This window comes from Melospiza melodia, chromosome 6 (genome assembly GCF_035770615.1).
Source record: "Melospiza melodia melodia isolate bMelMel2 chromosome 6, bMelMel2.pri, whole genome shotgun sequence".
NCBI lineage: Eukaryota > Metazoa > Chordata > Aves > Passeriformes > Passerellidae > Melospiza > Melospiza melodia.
In genome coordinates, this window is record NC_086199.1 from 17861577 (window position 1) to 17883188 (window position 21612).

At 38.7% G+C, this 21612-nt stretch overlaps 1 protein-coding gene across 5 annotated transcripts in view; it reads left to right on the forward strand.

Annotated features, from left to right (window-relative positions):
- The first annotated feature begins 658 nt into the window (after positions 1-658).
- Positions 659-21612, forward strand: part of EML5 (EMAP like 5) — a 97716-nt gene continuing 76762 nt past the window's right edge. For 3 of the 5 annotated variants that reach the window (XR_010028280.1, XM_063160145.1, XM_063160146.1), the window contains exons 1-2: positions 659-900; positions 20467-20626. Coding sequence is in view for 4 of the 5 variants with exons in the window: in XM_063160145.1 (XP_063016215.1) it covers positions 704-900; positions 20467-20626 (357 nt within the window). In the remaining variant the exon portion in view is untranslated. The remainder of the gene's footprint in view (positions 901-20466; positions 20627-21612) is intronic. The other 2 variants (XM_063160144.1, XM_063160143.1) reach the window with 2 other exon arrangements.

Genomic DNA, 21612 nt, shown 5'->3' on the forward strand with positions numbered 1-21612 from the left:
CGACAAGGGGCTGCGACTCTTCCAGCGCCAGGGGCTGCCGAGAGCCGGCGGCGCCGCGCCGGGGGAAAGGCAAGGGACGGACATGTTCCCCGAAGGGGCAGTAAAACAAAAACCCCCCTCAGCTTGGGGAAAGGGGAGAAGACGCAGCCTCGCTTGAGAAGGAAAAAAGAAAAAAAAAAAAAAAAAAAAAGAAAAGAAAAGAAAAGGTAAATATAGAAAAGCCCCGCGACACGCCACAACGCGCGGTGGTGAAGCGCGCTCCCGCCCGCCCGCTCGCTGCCATCGCTCGGTGGCCGGCCCCCACTGGGTCCCCGCTCGGTCCCCGCTGGGTCTCCGCTCGGTCCCCGCGTCGCCCCCGCCGCCCGCCGGGCCCGCCCGGCCGCTGACGGCGCCGCCCTCGGCGCAGGCGCATCCGGGGCGCGGGGGGGCCGGAGCGGCGCCGCGCCCTCGCTCCGCGTCCCGGGCGGTGTCTCAGCGCAGCCATGTCTGGCGGCGCGGGGCGGCGAGGCGCGCTCGGGCGGCGGCGCCCTCTGTGAGGCGGCGGCGGCGGCGGACGAGCGGCGGCGGCGGGCATCCATGTCGGCGGGCAGGGATTAGCGCGGCGGGCACCCAGCCGAGCGGAGGGGGCGGCCGGCCCGTCGCCCCCTTCCCGCGGGGTCTCCGGCGGGAGCGAGCCGTACCCGGCTGGCGGGGGCGGGTGGACATGGCTGACCGGAGCGCGCCGAGCTGCCACCTGCGGCTGGAGTGGGTCTACGGCTACCGGGGTCATCAGTGCCGCAACAACCTCTACTACACGGCCGCCAAAGAGATCGTCTACTTCGTGGCGGGGGTCGGCGTGGTCTACAGCCCCCGGGAGCACCGGCAGAAATTCTACCTGGGGCACCAGGACGACATCATCAGGTACCGCTGGCGCCGCGCCCCCGGGCCGCATCCCGCCGCGGGCTCCGGCCGTCCCGGCCCCACAGCCCGGCTCGTCCCCCGCTCGCTCCTCCCTTCCCCCTGGAGCGGGGCGCGAGTGTTTCCCGGTGCCGTCCCGGGCAGCGCCGGTGGTGCGCGTCCCGCGGGTGCTGTGGGGATCCGGGGGTCGGACCGAAATACATCAAGGACAGCCAGCGCTTCCTCAACGCCCCCCCCCGCCCGCCCGGGCTTCGCCGTGGGTAGAAACAGCCTGGAAATGGCTTTTAGCTGTCGGATTTAATCAGCCGCGCTGTGTGGCCCCCGCTGCCGCCGGTGTGCGGTGCCGAAACTCGTAGGGGCGCCTGTGCCCGGCGCGGCAGCCGCAGGGTCGCCGCTCGGTGCCCGGCCGCCCCTGAATGTCAAAGGGCCGGCGGGAGGAGAAGCATTAATCGCGTGTGTTCCCGGAGCGCTCGGGCTGCGGAGGAGGTTAATCTGTAGCAGGTAGACCTTTGTCTGGTGTTTAAAAGGCGACGATTACATGGGGAATTAGTGGCCTGCCTGTAACTCACGCAACTTTTAGGGTAATCTTAAAAGAACAGCCTTTCTTGAGAAGTTGCGGCTTCTTCTGTAGCTCAGTAGTTCATTTGGCAGGGAATGTTACCAGGTGCTGAGTCCATTAAAAAAATTAATTATAAACTGATGTTGCAAAAGAAGTGTGCTGGTATGATTTCTTATATGTCTTTCCACTCCAAGGATGCTTTTGTAAGCCTAGTGGTGTTGTGAGATCAGTAAGAGAATTTGAGGAGTATGAAGGGCAGATGTGAGCCTGAGTCATCAATCTTTTCCCTTACAGTAGGTGTCATTGCAGATGGATTTTAAATTCTGATTTCCTTTGGTCTTCCTATTGGGGTAAGAGCTAGTAGTAGATACTTTTGTAGGTCTTTTGTATGTTTAACAGTACAAAATTTGTTTTTGTGATCCTTAGTGCTCCAAGGCATACCTCTGTATGTGTTAGTCATGAGTAACAGGTATTGCCTGTAGAGAGCAGAATAGATGCTATGTCTTTCATTTAAGCTTTTAGACACACTAGAAAACTTGGTCATCATGGCCACTTTTTTCCTTTGTTTAAATCTTTTGGACGGAATTTAAATAGCTCTGAAGTATGGCTGTGAATGTTTCTAAGAAGGGTGTCACTTCCATAGTATATTTCTCTTTGATGCTAGATATGTGAATAAAACGTAGTCAATGTACCACGGTAGAGTGTCATACTAGGGGTGTTGAGTCAGGAGTTTGAATCACTATTATTTGCATTGCTTAATATTTTAACATTCTCACTTTAATCCAGGAAAAATTGTTTTCTTAAGAGCTGCTAGCCACCTGTGATGTCAGGTGCTGTGGGAAATCCAGATCTGCACCTTGCTATTGTGCTGGGGAAGCGGTGGCTCCCGCTCGTTCCGAGGTCGCGGCAGTGTAATATTACACATTTAATACCATCTATTCAGCAGGGCTTCCGAGTGACACTGCTTGTTTCAGTAGCACTTCTTGTAGCAGAAGAATTAAATGGTTTGAGCTACAACCGGACAAGTTTTTCCGTTTGCATGTGGTAACAGTTTCTTGCTCAGTCTCTCTCAGTTTTGGTACAGTGTGCTACATTTGGCTAAAATGTGACAGAATTGTTTAGAATAGTACTAAAAAAAAAACAAACAAACAAACAAAACCTCACAGAACCCAAAAAACAAACAAAAATCTGCTGTAAGTCAGCAAACTGGAGAGAAAGTGTGTCTGGTTTGTGTATGTACTTTGATTTGAATGATACCGTGGCCCTTTCAAATATAGCAGTTTCTTCTGCCCTGAATTGTATTGATGCGAGAATGTAATTCTAAGTATGATAAGTATGCAGTTAGAATTTTGCATGGTTCTTAAATGCAAAAGCTATACAGAAATATCAGTATGCATAAAGAGGAATGCTTGGTTTAAAAGCAGTGTGGCTATTTCTAATAGTATGATTACTGCTACTTTCTCTAAAATGCGATGTGTTACCACTTAAATGCCATCTCACACTTTTGCTGACTAAACTTGAGTGTCTAAATGTGTTAGTTCTTCATATTTAAAGGAGACATAGGAAGGTCAAATATTAAAAAAACAACAACAAAACCCAAAGCCCAAAAAGCAGAAATTGGATTATATAATATAGTAATCAGTGTTGCTAAATTTTCCCTCTGAAGATAAACTCAACTGTTGTATTGGAAAAGAATGAATAGATTTTGTGCTTTAGCAGTCTCAGCAAGTACTGTGCATGCTGAGATATTTGGGATTTTTTAGTGAAAGCAATGGGAGGATTAAGTGTCTTTTTACAAGTATGGGATCTAATTTGTGAAAGCAGTTCTGGAGTCTGAAAATCTTATGTATTTAAAGAATCAAACTTTCATGAGCCTAGCTCCATAGCTACAGGGACTAAGCATAAATATTGCTCACTACATGGTGATATTATTAGTGCTCTTCATTATGAGAACTTTTATATTGTTATCATTCTTTGGATGACATTATAATTGTAAACATAAATCAGGAAAGAGGAACTGTAGTTCTTAAGTCAGAGACCATTTCTTTAGTAGTAGAAAACAGTATTGGAGTAATGGACAGTCATAGGACATTTTCCATTGGAAATTTCTAACACTAGCATTTAGTTTTTGTTCTGCTTTGAGGTTTTACCTGCTTTTGTTAAATGAAACCCTGTTAAATGAAACCTTGCTGTATTATTTTTATATGATTAGGTGTTTTAACATGATTTGTTTTAAGTATGAGTGTCTAATCTTAATTTTAATCATGGTGTCCACACCCCAAACTCCTCAGCCTCAGTTAACTGTATAGTAAGAAAGCTCTCTTTCAGTGTTTTGTCCCTCAGATCTATTGAAAACTCTTTTGGACTAAAAGAAGATAATGAGGATAATTTCAAACATCTTTTATTAGTCTGTTTTGGTGGTTTGTTTGTTTGTTTGGTTTTTTTTGTTTTGTTTTTTTTTTTTAATTTGAACAATCTCAGTTGTATTACATTTTTAAAAATACTTTTCTTGCGAGCTGGTGAGCTTTTGCTTTTTATGTTTTTTTTTTATATCTCATCTGAGAATTATTTTCCAGAAATTAACTCACTATTCTGGAGGATACAGTTACATGTTTTCAATCTTGTCTCCCATTTCTTATTCATTTGCATATATTTATGGTTGAGGTCCAGATATGTATGCAAACACTTGTGGAAAGTATCAGCTGCAGAAATACTTTGGAAATTTGCATCTTTCAGGAGTGCAGTTAATTGAGTTCCTTATATTTTTCAGGAGTAAATAAGGAGAAAAATCTTGTACATGAAATCTCAGGTGACTGGCTTTGATCTGTTGCCAGCAGCATAACTTGGATGTCTGCTGTGTTTGTGGAAGAGAAGTTCCCCTGTCCAAGCATGGCTGTGTATGTGTGGGAGATACTATTACTGAATGAAAATGCAGGTTTTTCCTACAAAGCTACTGGTTTCTAGCATATATTCTCTAGGATTTCATGCATCACCAAACTAGCTTGTGATATGTAGAATGGTTTGCTTTCTGGTAGCTGAGGATGAAACAGTCTCTTGGTGTGTTCAGGTTAGATCTTATCTTTGTTCTCTCCATAATTTTATTGGTTTAGAGGATTGTAGGGTTTTTAATGTTGGCTGATCTTCCCATTTCAGAGACACCTTAGGGGGATTGTATTTAAATCTCATCTGAATCGAGATTTCAGAAGATGCCCCCTCAGAGTTTTGACTTGTCATACTGTAAAACTCATGCTCACGTTGAGGCTCCTTATTTGTCTGGGCTAGCCAAAGCATATTTGTGTATTTAATTTTTTTGATATGAGAAGATTGGGAATCCTGAACTTATCCACCTTTTAAAATGGCAATCTACTGGCAAAAGCCTTTGATGTCACTAGGACAAATGTCTATGCTGATGTGCTCCAAGGAGACCACTGACATGCTCCAAGGTGACTTGTAGAATAATTTTTCCTTCTGATTTATTTTTTTGTTCCTTCCCTCCCTTCCCTCCCTTCCCTCCCTTCCCTCCCTTCCCTCCCTTCCCTTCCTTCCCTTCCTTCCCTTCCTTTTTCCTGTGACCATCTTTTCCTTTTTTGCTTCAAAGTACTGGAATTTTACTGGGAATTAACTTTTCATCTGACATTGATGAAAAATAATTGAAATAATAAACCAAATAATTGAAAAATAAAACCAAAACATAAGGTTAAACCAGTGCATCTTTTTGAGAGCTTTAGTAGACTTGGGAAAATTTTATATTCTGCTTTCCATGATTCTTGATTTCAAACTTTAGCACTTATTTGTAGTTCTCCTTTTGCACCATTACCTTTATGCTGACAAAAAACAACCACACAACTATGCCAGTCACAGAAAGAAGAATTATGTTTCTCTGTCAGAAGGAAACAAATCAGGAAGAGTTGTTATCTGTCCTACTTTTTTAATATCCATTATGTGAGCTAGCTGGCAAATAATAGTGCTGCTTTTGTATATTCTTCCTAGAACTTAATCAGTGTGACTACTTGATTAAGATGTTTGTGGTACATTTAGGTTTTATTGCTTAAAGTAGTAGCTGGCACATTTTTTGCTAGTAGGAACTCTTGAATCTCTGCTGATAATGGCATTTATGGCTCTGCTGTTGAGAAACTCTAGGCTGTGTCTAAGTGAATTTTCCTTCTTCTCTGAAGTCTGTACATTTTTCCTTGTCTTGGACTAAGTTGGGGGAAAGAAATCATCCATCATTTGTCCCAGGACTCATGCAGTGTTCTGCTTTTAGGGCATACATAGCTTAAAATATTATTCAGAAAACACTGAAATTCTTTACTATTAGGAGTTCTAGTACCAGAAACTAACCAATACCATGCTACAAACGCAGAGGAGAAATAAATGCTTGTACTTTCTGTTTAGTTAAAACTTGGTCATTTTCCCCTTTGTGCCCCTCTTGGTCATTTGCTGCTTTGTGTATCCAAGACTGTAGAGAGGTAAATTGCATGTTTACAGAGAGCAGAGGAATATGCAAGACAGGTAGAAAGAATGGCAAAGCATTTGTCTCTTTTCTCACACAGACAGGGTTTGGCTGATACCAACAAATTAATTTGCTTGTCTAAATCATGGCTTTTCTTGAGACAATTTTTCTTGTTGCTGTGAACTCTGGGGATTGCCTGAACTTTGTTTCCCAAGGAATAAAAATAAGCAGCCAAACCTCTGGCCACTAAACTGTGATCTTTTCAGGCGCTTGATTTAAGACTGTCGTCTTTTTATATTTCAAATCTCAACTTTATCTCCTTTCTGAAGTACTATGATTTTGTTCTTGTATTCCGAGGCAAAATAAACCATTTCATTTTAGTGTCAACATTTCTTAGCTTCTACTGAGAATCAAAACCACTAAAATCATCTCTTCTCTCTGGTGCTAGTGCTGTCTGCCAACTCTGATTTATGTATTTATTGCAACACTCTGGGTGTTAGTCTAACCATCAACATCTAAGGAATTGTTGGACTCTGTCAGCTGCTTTCTAAGACTGCTCCTAGATAATGCTCTCTGGGAGGCAGGTCCAGCCTTGCTCTGTGTGCCTGTCAGCTGTGGTTTGCAAGCAGAAATTCTAGCAGTGCAGTGATTAGTCACATCCTAGTTTTGAATGGCAACAGATCTTTTCTTCCGCCTCTCTTTTCATTAACTATGCAGCGTTATGACTTTGGATGACCTGCTGTTGGGCTTTTTTAGTAAAGATTGTATCATTCTGCCTCTCTTTGATCCCTTTTCATTAGACTCTAGTAATCAAAAAAAAAAAAAAAAAAAAAAAAAAAAAAAAAAAAAAAGGAAGAGACTATTTTCTCAGAAAAAGAGCCAAACAGGTTTCACAAGAACATAGAGGGAAGTTATTTTCTTTCCAGGTTCTGTGTTCCCCCACTAGTCTGACACCTAAGAGTTCTCAGAAAACCTCAACCAACTGAGTGTTGGGGTATCTGCTGTCAGGTTTATTGTCTTGTTCTTGTCTGGAATAAATGGTGTATGTTTCTGACCTAACTCCAGATGACAGTCAAGCACAAATGTTAAGGAATGGATACTAAGCGCAGTTACAGAATTTTGTCAGGTGAAATTCTGTTAATTGGTTTGGCAGCAAATCTGTGAATTTTCACTAGGAATTTAATGATTAGTTGTGTATTTTGCATTTCAGGGAATGTAACTGAATGAATACTAGGTTGCCACATAAGGAAAGATTTCTAATTATCATGTGCAACTTCTCGTGTCTTTTGAATTATGAATGTGACTGACATTTGAATTAAGCATGTTCTGGTGAGGAATTCTTTGTATGGACTTGGATTCTACAGTCCATATCTTTCTTTGTAGACAAGAACTTTGTTGTTTATTCATTTGCAGAAAGACAATCTCCCAAACGATTTCAATAATTATAACCATCAAAGAAGGCCGGTCATCCCTCATTGTAGCCTTTAATAACTGGAGAAAAACAGGAGTAAAATCCATTTTATAGTTGTGCTTCAGATATGAAATGGATCATGCATAGAAACACCTCAAAATGCAGCTTGTCTGATACTTAGGAAACATACAAGGTGCACACAGCCTGGATTATGGGGCATGGTGTTGGGAAACCAGTCTTTGTTCTCAGGTCCCAAGGAAGGTCCTTGGTAGGAGTATTTCCCTTGACTCAGTGCTGGTGAGGCTGCCCCTGGAGAACTGCAAACATAACTTACAACATAAATACTGTGTGCAATTCTGGGCTCCTCAGGACAAGAGACATGAGGAACTGCTAAAGAGGCTCCATTGAAGGGCCACAGAGATGATGAAGAATCTTGGTCATCTCTCCTGATGAGAGGCTGAGAGAGCTGGGACCATTTTGCCCAGAGAGGAGAAATCTTAGAGTGCATCTGATCCATGTATATGACAAATAGCTGAAGCGAAAGTGTGAAGAGGATAGATGGATCCAAGCTCTTTTCAGTGGTGCTCAGTGACCAGTCAAGTGACTTTCCAACCAAAAATAAATCCTGTAGGCCCATGCTGAGCAGTAGGAGTTTCCAGAATTGGCGGTTCAGTTTGAAAGCTTCAGTGTTTTTACTACAAACATTATTTCTTTCTTTTTTTTTACATAAAAATAATTTTATGTAAATATAGTTAAGGAAATAATTTTTCAGATTATTTTTTCTTGAAGAAAATTAGATATGAACTATAGATCATGATTTGGTATGCAATAGTATGCTTATTGTGAAACAAAATATCTTTAACAGTATTTTCTGTAAGAAAGAGTGGGCTTTGGGGTGTGTGCTCGTAGGTTCCTGCTGAAATGTGGCACCTGGGCTTCATTCTCCATTGGCACTTGACAAGGAAACCACGTTCATGCTTCAAAGGATGAAAGCAATGTAATGCTAAGTCATGTGATGTACCATTCTGAGAGGTCAAATACAGGCACCCAAATCGAGATGATCTTTGTGAGCATTCTCAGTTTATTTCCCTCCACGAAAGAAGTCATTGCTTAAAACCTAAATTGTGTCATAATTAAACTGAGCAGTCCTCCTATAAGCCTCTAGCTTCAGTATCTTTTGTCTATCAGTCAAAATGGCATTTCTTAGAGCAGAAGCAATTGCTGGGACAAGGAGAGATGATTACCCTGCTGACCATTTTATACTGTGGTTCCCAAGGGCAAAGTCCCAGTTAAGCTCTTTCCAGCTTTTCATGCTAAGTGGTCTCAAATGGTCAAATATTTAAAAGTCTGAAGGGAAGATTTGGGTGCATATCTTAAACAGATCAGGGATGATCTTCTTTCAGAGGAATGAAAGGCAACTTGGTTTTCCAGAGGGAGAAGGCACATAATTTTTTCTCAGTAGTTCTAGACCTGTTCTGGAACATGTTATACTGTCTGAAAGACATTTTTTGAGGGATTTAGTGTTGAAACGTCATTAATTTTTTTTTAACCTACAGTTTTGTACATCATCTTTAAAAATATTTTTCTTGGATTTGGTTTGATAAAATGAAAATATTTTAGGAATACAGAATAAAAACATTCCTGGATTCATTTTGAAGTGAGACTAGAATAAGCCTGTTGTTTAATACACCTGCATACCATTGAAAACTTTACCTTTTCTAATTAAAACTACACAAATAGAAATATCAAAAATATCCAACCAGAACTGAAACTTTAAAACATACTAGAAGTTGATTAAAGTAGATCAACACAGCAAGCAGCTAGGCTTAGGAGCTTGCTTTCATGCATTGTGCTTTTCATAGCCAGCAGTCACATCACCTTCTGATCTGATTCTGTCAGCACTCACAGGCAAGGTCAGGTCAGGTCAATACTCAAATGGGAAAATGTCTTGGTGCTGTAGAAAATGCTTTTCTGGATTTGGTACTTGGGTCTTTTTCTCAGAACTATTGCAACAACATGAGGCTCTAGGACAATGTCTGAGAAGAACAGGAAATGTACCCAAAAGCTTAATAATGTTTGATTCCTAAAAATTTTGGAGCATTTCTGCAGAAATGTTGAGGTCTGCCCTAATCTTTTAGGGCAGTAACTTAACATGTTTCAATAATTTTGAACTGTTGATTTTTTTATCCCTCTTTAATTTTTTTAGATTGAAAACCATAGTGTACATGTTCGGTATGGCATATCAAAAAATTAGTTTAGACTTTACTGTAATTGATAACACAAACGTTGTCGGCTCTTTAAAAAAGATATATGTTTGAAACAGAACCTGAAATAATTGCAAAAAGATGTTTCTCGTTTTATGTCATCTACATTTTAGGGTTTTTGAAGTTAAAACTGACACTGACATTAAGCTAAAAAATCCATAGAATTTAGTCTTACCTTTTATAATATCTCCAGGGCTTTTTTTTTACTTCAAGAGATAATTTACCTAGTTTTTCAAAATATTATTACACAACCTGCAGAGTTGTAGTTGTGATTTAGGACAGCACTTTTGTGCTGCCATCAATGGCTTTAAGGGGAAAATAGTATATTATCCATAAAAGTGGCAAATGTGTCTAATCTGTACTGATAAAGATTAGGCATACACTCACATTAAAATTTAGGTTTGTTAAGGTACACTTCAATTATAGTGCTGTTATGATATGATCAAGGAAATTGGTTTATTCACAATATATTTTTTGACTTGACATAAACTATTGGTTTTGCTACATTCGCATGGTAAGCAAAACTACTGGGCACTTGAAATACCTTGAAAAGAAAAATAAAGCTGTAATTTTCCTTGAACTTAGGTAGCAGAGTGTGAAAGCTCCCTTAACCATCTTAATAATTTGGTTGAATGTTTGACCTAGATGGTGTTGAATGTTCTCTTCAGAATACATGGAGTGAAGATATTTTGCCCAATGCGATTCTGGTGTCTCATCTGGTGTGGGGTGAATTTCCCCTGGTGTAACAGTGAAGCACCTTACAGAATGTTATAGACACTTACAAATCACCTTCATTAGGGCACAGATTGCTCTGGCTACAAAAGACTTCCCCTCTACAAGAAATACCCAGTGTCATTTTTTGCATTGCTGTTAGCTATTACATAGTAATAGTAATAGCTGGTAGCTATTACCATAGTAATAGGCTTTGAAAATGCAGTGCTTGGTTTGCACAAAAAAGGTCAGAATCAGCCAAGATTGCCTTAACTCTTGGTAGCAAAAGCTAGGATAGAATTTTAAAGTCAGGTTTATGATGCCTATCTTTTATATTGCAAAAGACAGAATCCACAAAGGATTCCAGTGTGTGCACCATCTGATGACACCACTGCTACTCTGCATTTAAAGCAAGATGTCTTTGTGAGACCACTTCAGTTAGAAAAGCAGTGTTCCTTGTTATTTTACCTGGTTGCTAGAGGATACTTGCATCATTAAATCTCCAAAGAAATACTATAGCTTTTCTTCAGAGTAGCTGTCCTCAGCCTAGTTGCAAAAGACTTTCCTTTAACTGGAAATTCTCATCGCTGTTGAGAGGCTTCCTGCTGGACTCCTTGTCTTTTGAATAAGTTCTGTAAGATGGTGCCTGATACTTATTCCTCTATGAAAGCCCTGGGTATTCAGATGTTACTTCAGAAAATACAGTGAACAGTCCTTCCAACCATTTTTCATAGGTTTCTAATTTCATTTCACTGCTTGATCTTCCAAACCTTTTCAGAGGAATTCCTTTGTAGTGCCTATTGCTTTGGGCTGCAGACAGGATGGATCAAGACTCATAACTATGCAAAGGTCAGTTTGATTACTTAGCCTTAAAAGCACAGGCCATTTTAGCAAAAAGCCTCAAAAATCCCCAGAAAGTCATTAAAAACTAAATCTTCTAGTCTAACAGCAATGTCCAACTTCTAATTGCTCAAATATTCATGGGGTCATCTTAGATAAATATTTTTAGAGGCTCCTTTTTTGGGATTTGAATTCAAGAATTGGAAGAAATGTGTCCAGAGTGAGTAAATGGTGAGAATAACATCAGTGTGAACAAAATTATCAGCTCTAGAGGTACCTGCAGTAGTGCTTCACTGATGGTTTGGCCACATGAGTGACAGATTGCATTTAGGGAAATCTTGCATTTGCCTTTTACAATGTGTTGACTATAGAAAGTATTACACCTTAAACTTCCTTTGGCTTCATATGAAGTATATTGATAAGATATTTGGCATGAAATTACATGCAAATAAATGCTTGATTCAGGGAAAAATTCAAGTGAAAAGAAGAAACTAAACTGAGGCAAAGGATGAGACCTAATAATAAAGAAAATGTGTCCAAAAGCTGAAAATTATGTTTAGAAATTGCTGATAGTTAGATTAAAGTCATTGTGTTCTCACAATGTTCATACATTTCACTCCTGATTACTTAATGTATCTTTTACTTTACCCCAACTGAGAATGAAATTTGTAGATATGACATGTTTTTAAAACAATGTTCTCAAAGAGTGTTTTGCTGCTTTGATTCTTTCTATTTATGTGGTACATTTCTTGTGACTAAATCTAGTTGGATATTTTAAAACTAACAGTGACCCTTCAATTTTCTGAACCATAGGGTAACAAGAGCAAAGCTCCTGTTAATGTCAGACTGTGGTGAAGGGGCATACAAATATTTTATATACATACCACTGGGGGAAAAAAAACCCCCAAAATGTATTTAAATGTAAAGTTCACTTTAAAGAAACTATATATTTTAGTTGTGGTGGTGAGATGTCTCCATTTTATCAAGACAGCTTGCATGCAGAATGAGTGGATTAATTCTATGTTTTGGTTAGCTGACAGCAGTATAAACCTTCTCCTGACTTTTAGAACTGTGCTAATCCCTGTTCCCTGCTTATAATCCCTCTACAAGAGCAAGCAAGGTGAATGATGCTTTATTTTAGATCAAGACAAGGCATCTGACAGCATTTGGGAATTGCCTGAAGATTTATTGTGGTGAGTGTGACATTTTAAGTGAAAAAGCCTTCTGGAGTACTTGAGGAAATAAAAGAAATGTTTGAAGAGCTGGTAAACGTTTGATTTGGGATTTTTTTTTGGATCAAGGTTGCACATTAGATGATATTTGTGTTTTTTAGTTACAGGTTCCTTTTTGCTTACTGTTTTTTCAATTACCATTTCTTCTGCCATATAAATTAATACCACAAAAATGAATAGCCTTGGAAAAATTATTCAGTAATAATTTATAAATAATCATGATTTTGCATCTTTTGCAGGTTACAGCATGTGTTTATGAGTATTACATTACATTCCTCATTAGGATTAGTCAATGGATCAGTATTCTTGAGATAAAGATAATTTTTAAGCAGAAGATTTGTGTTTTCTTGAGAGTGCTGCACATGAATGATCTTTATCCATCTTCTTCTTTTTATTGGTTTTCAGTAATTAAGTTTGTGAGCCTACATGGGTGACATCGTTCATTGCCTACCAACTACACGTTGACTTCTGAGTCCCTTTAATATTCTCTAGCTTTCCTATGCTTCTTGCCTGTTTTATTTCTGGTACCTGTGGGGATTTTGTTTGTTTTCGGAGATGGTCTTTTGTGTAAATCCTTTTGTGGCCTCTATAGCATATTTATAGGTTTTTTTCTAAACAAGAGCTCAGATGTTGTCCCAATTTTAAGTGGTATCCTGGTTCCTTTCACTTTTCTGGTGCAAAGTTGGATGCGCCCAGAAAAAGTTGGTTGGCCAATTTGTGACAAGTGTTAGAGATATCCTTGACTTTTTTTCTGTAGGAAAACACCTCTGTCAAACACCTGCAGAACACCTGTAGGCCTGATATACTCAAGAACTCCTGGAGAAATCTGTGTATCTGCAGTGTCCAGGGCTGGCAAGATTTTTTCTGTTTTTTTCTGCTCTAAAGCTTCTTTGGTTGGTAATGAAGCACAGAATGAATGTTGTGCTTCTCTCAGCTTGTTTCAATAGCAGCTCTGCCACTGCCTTCTTCCCACCAGTCCTTACATTAAGCCAACTGCTAATTTTGTCAGGATAATCTTTCTATACTAAAGAAGAACTTTTCAAAAATTGTCACTAGTTGTTCTGTGACTCCACTCAAATATACAGGTGATAAGTTCTTGCATTTTGAGAGATTTTCATTAATATTTCATTTTCTCCCATAGGAGAAAAGATTGAACTGCTGTTTAATATACTTGTTCAGAAATATAAAAGAAAATGGTACATTCTGTGATTTTTTTTCTGTGTGATACTAGAAGATCTAGTATAAATTTTAAAAGTAATAGATGGAAGGTTAATCTATTGGTAAAAAACTGTTCTAAATCTTGTAGAGAAGAAGCAAATTGTAATGACTGGGTAAAGGAATATTCAAAGGGTTTTAGTAGTAGTGAAAGATTTAGAAACAAGAAAAATTTGTATGTCAAGCAAGTTAATTTAGTTAAATAATGGTCAAAAGCATCCAAAATAACCTTCCTTTGAAAAGTAATATTTGAAATGGTCTTGGCTAAAAAATTTGGAGTAAATGCTTCTTTGACCTTAAATAATTTATTCTTTAGATTTCTAACTCAGAATTTTGATTGTGATAAGAACTTTTGCCGCTTAGTTTAACTTTCTAGACTGTACTTCATTACAAAATTTATTTGAATTTAATTCTGTTAATATTTTGTAGTCGTATTTGTCTCATATTTGACTCTATAGTCATCATATTTGACTCTATAGTCATATTTGTCTCTTTCGCCATTATTAAGTGGCTATGGCATGATCATTTTTAGTAAAGTAGTTTGTTATCAACTGGCTAGGATGGGAAATAGATGTTTCCACTTTAATTTTAAACTGCATTTTTTAAAAATCTGTGATTATTTTGTAGGTTTGTATGCTTTTCACCACGTCTTCAGGAGCAAAGGACTGCTTTCTAACTTTGTGTCTGACAAATTCTAACCAAACCATTTACTAGTACTTCCTGATTTGTTAAAAGATCTCTTTTGGGTCCTCAAGTCTAGAGACCCAAAGGAGCTGAACAGCTGCACTGCCTCCCAAGTTCCTGACAACTGATTGCACTGTCTTCTCTCCACTTGCACTTCTGGTTTCCTATTTCCTTTTTATCCTCTCTCTTTTTATTTTTTTTTTTTCCCTTGCTGCTAGTTCTAGGGGAGTCATGTTTGACACTTCATTTGTAATAATGGTTTAACTAATTGGCCAAGTCTGTGCATTGTCTTGTAAGGAAAGACATCAGTTGGATATTTTTTAGGTGGGATTCTTACTTATCATCAGGGTCCACTATGTCCCATTATTGTACCACTAGTTCTTTAATAGGAATAGCTATTAAAGAATGGCAGGACATTATCTTAGCAAATTTATCTCCAAATGAATCTGGAGTACATGATATTTCTAATTTTCATGTGAGAAGATTTTTTAGCTAGGAACATGTAAGTAATTCTGCTATCTTCTTTTTCAAGGGGCATATTAGAAAAGAATTTTGTTCCTCAGATTGTGAAAACCTGGTGATTAGATTGTCACAATCATGCCGAATTTGTAAAAATCCAGCAACTCCACTCAGTCAAAGCATGAGTTCTCCTGTTGGCATTGGCAAAATCATTCATTTTTGAAAAGGAGTATCTTTATTTTTAATCAGTTTTCTAGAGATGATGACTTACCAGAAAGCAGAAGCTAATCCCTTCCTCAGCAGTTGAGGATATGGTAATGCAAGACAAAAATGGACATCTTCATATAGGAGCATATAGTTCCCAGAATATTTTACTCAGTTCTCATGTTTGATGGTTTGGGAACTTCGCATTAGTGTTGTTTAGTCACTCTCTGACTCTTTCCTTCTCTTTGAAGTACATCTCGTTTTTTATTTTTGGCCCCTCCTTGGAGTTCAGGAACAAATAGAAGCCCAAAGCAATCTTTAGGAGTCTCTGGGTTGTGTATAAATGATTCTTATTAATCTAAAACCATTCAGATCCAATAGGAGAAAAATATGGATTGTAGTGAGATAAACTGCAGCTGGGAATGACCAATGTACAGTTTGAATTCACAATCCCTGTCTCCACTTCAGCCTCTACTTCCTTAGAAGTTGGATGCTTGTGCAATTTAAGGAAGCTCCAGAAAGCTCTATTTGACATTATTGGATCTGGGGCAGTAACTGTATGGAGGGCTGGCAGTGGTGCTCCATGATGAGCCCTGCTTTGTTTGCTCTATGGAAAATAAGTGTGCTCTGACTTGATCTGTTTAAACTTTGATGAGAGATGTTTGCTGATTGCAGCTCTTTCTGCTTTAAGATCCTAAATAGTATGACAGAAATGGTTTGTAGCTTCCCCTGTTATTCTTTCTGGAAAATATGGATAAATTACAGCAAATAAGAAAATATTCTCGAGTGTATGTAAAATGTCTGTAAACACACCATGAAAATATTTTGCTTTATTTAAGCATAGAAACAATTTCACACTTGAAATTAACTCTTAATTAAGAGATGTCTAAGATGCTGTTATCTTACTGCAGTATTCTTTTGTGCATTTTTACTGGTGCCCTAGTTTTATGAAGCTCGGGAGTAGTCACATGAATATATTCTTGGATTTTCATCCAATATTGTTGCTAAGGAAACATCATCTTTAATACTGTATCCTTGTCTGCAGCTTGTCTGTATTAATCAATGCCTACTAATGCTCAGCACAAACCAAGGAAAGATGAAAAAGAATCTTAATTTCTTTTATTATCAAGTAGTTTATTATTGACTGTTCTCCTCCAGGATTCCCTGCCAGTTCAAACCTCACACAAATTGGAGGGTCTTGTCCATGTCTCTAGTCTCATCCCATGCAGACACAACATGGACAAGTTTTATTTTTTTTTCATTGGCTGCCATTAGTATTTAATATAATAATCTAACATTGGTCTTGTACAGTGCATGGATCTGGTCAAAATGTTGGGGAATGATTACATATTGCTCTGAAAGAGAGAAGGAACCTTTCCTGAATGCATTAAAAAGAGGAGCTTGAATGTACTAAAGTGAGAAACACATGCCTTTCAGTAGGCTATTAAAACTCTACTACTGCATTTCAGCCCAGTTTGAGTATCTGGCTAGGAAAAGACCTGTCATCCAGACAAAGTGGTGGAAACCTCAACTCACTACAAGTCCAGCTATTTGGTTTGTTGCAATTGTGACAGACAAATTTTTTTAATTTTCTATTTCTGAACTCTTCTGAGAAGTGCCAAATTCTAGAGTCAATTTAAAAATTATTTTGACTTAGCAGTTTGTTAGCATCATACCTGTTCTTTTTCATTATAAAATTTGCCTTTTGGATGTGTTCTTACATATGTTACATGTTACTAGAGTAGATCTAACATCTGTTGTGGAAGAGCCCAGGTCAGAAAGGCCAGAGGCAAACAAGAAGGCCTGAGGAACTTCTCATTAGGAATATCTGTTTCCTTTTCTGGACAAGCAGCAGTATCTTGTTCATCAGCTTAGTCATCCTTCAAGGACAAGGAAGAAACCAAGCTCCAGTTCACAGTCTAGCAGTGTGGGCTAGATGCAAGCACAGTTCCAGCAGTCTAACCTGGAGAGGTCATACCAGCTCTCATTACCAGGATAGTAAAGGGAATTCTCTCCTGAGTGCTGTAAAGGGAGTATGTGTCCTTTTCTTCTGAGTGCAGAGCTTCTTATGCCACTAAGCAATCTCTTTCTTCTCCCTAAGAAAGAAAATGCAAGAGAATATTTTTGAAGGAGGATACCTAAGCCCACAAGTCCCACACTAAGAGATTTGAAAGCTGCCTTTAGATCTGAACCACAGCCATGCTTTTCTGCCTGATCTCAGGAACTGAGTGGATGAATGGCAAGCAGCCATTGCAGATACCATCCCAACAGCTGTGTGATTTTGACACCTCCGTAGAGTTGTGTTGAAGATCATACCCAGAGTATCCAGAGAGAGCTCAAACTCATTGTTTGATCCTGGTGTATCACAGCACAAGTTCCTACAGTCCATGTATGGAAAGTGTTTATTGTTGTTTGTTTCTGGGCACCCATTCCAGTTAAGCTCTTTCTGTCTGTACTAGGAAGCCATTTAAAGTGTTTTGCTCAGGGCTGTTCTAACAATGAACGTTCTCAAGTATGTGACTGGTCCTGATGCTTCTACTCTAGAGGTTAGATCAAGATACTGTATTTTTGTATTGATTGCTATGCTTATAGGGATTGCTTGGTCACTCACAGTCCAATGAAAGAACTGAGAAGAGTCACCATATTTTGTAAAATTGGAGTCTAATCCTTGACTTTTCATGAGGACCCAAAATTTTCAGATCCGTAATTCTGCATGGTTCCCCATGGGATTAATAATAGCCAAGATTTGATTATTAAGGAAAAACATTGTCTTATCATTCATGTCTCATATCAAAATAATGTAAATATGTGTAGTAGTTACTTTGTTTAGGGTTGGTAACAGAAATAGTCCCTTGACTTTTTCCATGCTTCTCTTTTTGATCTGCTCTGACAGCCTGTGAGATAGAATACCTGCAGGTGATACTTTAAGTTGTCCTTCACTCCTTGGTCTTTAAGAAAAGATGTGGAAAGGTATTTAAAAATAGGTGTTTCTTCAGCCACTGCTAACAGCTTTGCTAAATAGTTTCCCTGAAACTCACGATATTTGCATTTTTAAAAAGGGCTTGCTGTGTTAAAATATTTATTGTAGATTAATTTTCTTTTTTCAGTGAATGTCTAGTTTACTATATTCCATATCAAGGCAGAATTTGAGCTCAGTTGTTTAAGCCAGTATTTTGTATTGTGATGTAGAAAGAACTAATACTGTGATACTGCTATTAGTTTTTTTGCCATTTATTAATTAGAAATAAAGGAAACCTTCTCTGTATTCACCTAATATTCTTTGAATGAAATTAGTTGGAATGCTTGGGCTGAGGACAATGTTCTCCTTTCCCTTGGTAGTGCCTTTAGTGTTGTCCCTTCCATCTCTGATGCATTGTGTTTCTCTAAAGACTCTGAGCTTCAATTAAAAACATGCAGAGCTAATTTTTGGTTGCTGTAAATTGTTTTGTCAGGTGTGGTGTGGGGGTGCTTTTGCATGTATGTGTGTCCATACACATACAGTGAGTGTTTTGTTGTATTGTGGTGTGGTTATTGCTTGTCTAAAAATGCACTATGCGCTTGTAGCACAGATCAGGACAGGATTGAAGAGGTGGGGAATCAGACATGAGACTGCTGGGTTTTTCCTATTTTCCTCTTAGTTTCTGTCTCTTTTTACTTGCATATTCTTTTAACTTCCTTTTCCACATTTCTTTATTGTCCATTTGGTCTAATTGCTTCCTTTCTGTGGTGCCATTCTAAAAAAATAGTTCATTTTGGATGCAGCATTTTCTCTCCCTCCAGATGTTTTTCCTTTGTCCTGTGAGTTCACCATCTGCCTCTGTGTGCTCTGGGAGATGTGCAGGTGTTAGTCAGGATTAGGTGGCAGAACTGAATTGAATTGTGATTAAGTTTTGCTGCCAGTTCCTTTCTGCAATGTTTTTTAATTGTGAAGTTGCTCTGTCAAATAACTCTGGAAGTGCTGTGAAGCAAAGTGGGGAAATATTGGTTACTTTATCCTGGTGCTGAGGGTAACAGGGAGTAGCCAAGAGCAGAAATTCCCATAGCAAAATGGAAAGGTTCAGGGCTTTTTACCTTTTCACCTTTGAAGTTAGGAATTCTGCTCAGTTTTGCATGTGGAACTCATCAAGCAATATCAATAAACTGAACTGCTATTCTAAAACAGAAAAATATGGAAGTGTATTGTGTACTGTAGTTTAACTTCATAAAATATTGTGTCTTCTAATGTGATTTCCTCTTGCTCTTTGTGTATACAGAAAATGTGTACATCTTTTGAATCAGAAGATTTTTCTGGTAATTTCCTGGTTAGCTTTAACCTTGCTGTTTTTGTTTATAACTTCCCTTGTCTCCACCCTTTGAACTTTATTTATCAAAGCCTGTGTTCAAGTTAAAGATCATCTTACCTTTGCAAAGTGCTCAGCCTTTCTCCTTTCCAAATCATTTTGAGAAGATAAATATACTTACTCTGTATTGTTGGTGATTCTGTCCACCACCAGTCTCTCAAGAGCATTCATTACCCTGACATTCAGCAGGGTAGGAAACTTTTTAGCCAAATTAAACAGCCAGCTTTGGAAATTTTGTCTTCCTGGCTTCTGTGTGGTATTTCTACATCATTCTGGACTGCTCTACCTAGTATATTTGGAGTGTGATCAAGTAGTTTGTATGGGTTTCTGTTAAAATATATTCTTACTTTTCTATATTATGAAATCTGAGTCCTCAGACCCCGTGTTCTCCCATACAGCTTGCTGCCATAAACAAAACAAAGAAATATCTTGCTGACTAGAATGTTTTCTAGCTTGGTCCCAGATTTAGCCAAACAGTTCTGATGAACCTCAAATGTACTCTGAAAGACTGAAATACAAACAAAATTCTCTACAATACTAGAAATGTTGAGAGTTGATAATTATTCAAACCCAGCTATTTCCAATTGTTCTATATTAAATTTAAGACATTTAAGATAATTGCTCTTAAGTTCAGTCATCTGAAGTGTAGTCATTGCCTCTAGTCCAAGCTAGGCATGCTTTGGGTTTCTGTACAATCAGCACAATTCCTGTACAATCAGGAAGCTGTCCTCTCTTAAAAAGGACATCAAATACTGTGTGGAATAAAGAACTTCTGGAGACGTGCATCTCTCTCCATTGATGATTGATGTGTAGTTAGTTAAACACCAACTTCTGTTTTCCATTGTTTGTGGTTTTGAGTTTTAAGAAATATAAAGAAAGGAAAAGAGGTATTTCTCTCAGTGCATGAAAATCTGACCAAATTTAGGAAACACTTTTGGAACAGAGAATTATTGACTATTTTGCAACTAATTTAAATTTAGAAGGCTTTTGAAGGCTAAATTCAAGAAAGATGTTGGTATGTACTATATTTAGAATTTCACAGCTACTGTGGAATCTGTGATACAAAATGACTTTTTATTATCTAGTATACATAGGAAAATATTGTAAAATAATTTTTAAGGAAAAAAAAGTAATGCAACTAACTAGGCACATACCAAAGTTTCATGCAGAAATATTTTTATCTCTTTTTTTTGGCAGCCTTGCTTTGCACCCCGAACGTGTGTTGGTGGCAACAGGTCAAGTTGGGAAGGAACCATACATCTGTGTGTGGGATTCATACACTGTGCAAACTGTATCTGTCCTGAAAGACGTTCACACACATGGCATAGCTTGCTTGGCCTTTGATTTAGATGGTCAGGTATGTAATTAATATTCTTTTTTCAAACACTTGAATAAATTGTTTATCTATTAGAAATCTTGTCAAACAGTTTTTCTTTAAAAAAGGCAGTGTATTGTCTCAGGTTCTATCTGCTTATTCTCAAGTTGAGGAAGATCAATTTGTATTACTAATGAATGCCAAATATTTACATTTGGCAAGAAAATTATAACTTCAAAAGATTTTTGAATGGAGATGAGGTGGTGGGGAGGTTCTTGTGCTCTGTGAGCCACTGTTCAGAGTTAGACCAAATGACTGGAGACAGTGGCCCTCCCCTGTGCAGGGACATGTCTTGTGCCCAGAGTGATGGTAGCCCTGTTGTGTGTCTCACCTTGGACCCCTTCAGGCAGTATCCCGTTCTCTTTCATGCACTTTGTATTCACTGGTGGCTCTCCATGTTTTGATTGTTTGTTCAGACTCATGTATCCTGTATCTGAGAGTCAAGAAAAAGGTTTCATTGGAATTTTGTTGCTTTTGAACATTTTCTGAATAGTAAATTGGTTCTCAGAGCTGATACCTATATTGGAGATTGTTTTTACCAGACGCTAGCTCCTCTGAGTAAAGAGACTTTCTTGACTGATGCAAAGGCATTAGCTGAGAAAATCCTTTCTGGAGATGTGCTTTCCTGGTCTATGAAACACTTCTTTCCTTCCCACTCAGCCTTGCAATGTGATACTCAGATTTAGCTGTATCCCCAGCTCCTTTTGCTTGCTAGAAAGGTCAGTGTCTGTCAGTTACTGCTGTTCCCTCAAGTGAGGATGTACTGTAGAGACCAGTTGCTGTCCTTAAGAGAATATCAAGTAGAGCTGTGTTGAACACAAGAGGAAAGCCTACCTGTAACTTGTCTCTGTTAAAACATGTTGTAATTGTTGTAGGAATGTTCTGAGTTTGTTGAAATGACCTCTCACTGTTTAGGCAGTCAGCTTCTAGAGTCAGCTTCTTTCTAGAACAGTATTTCTACTTCACAG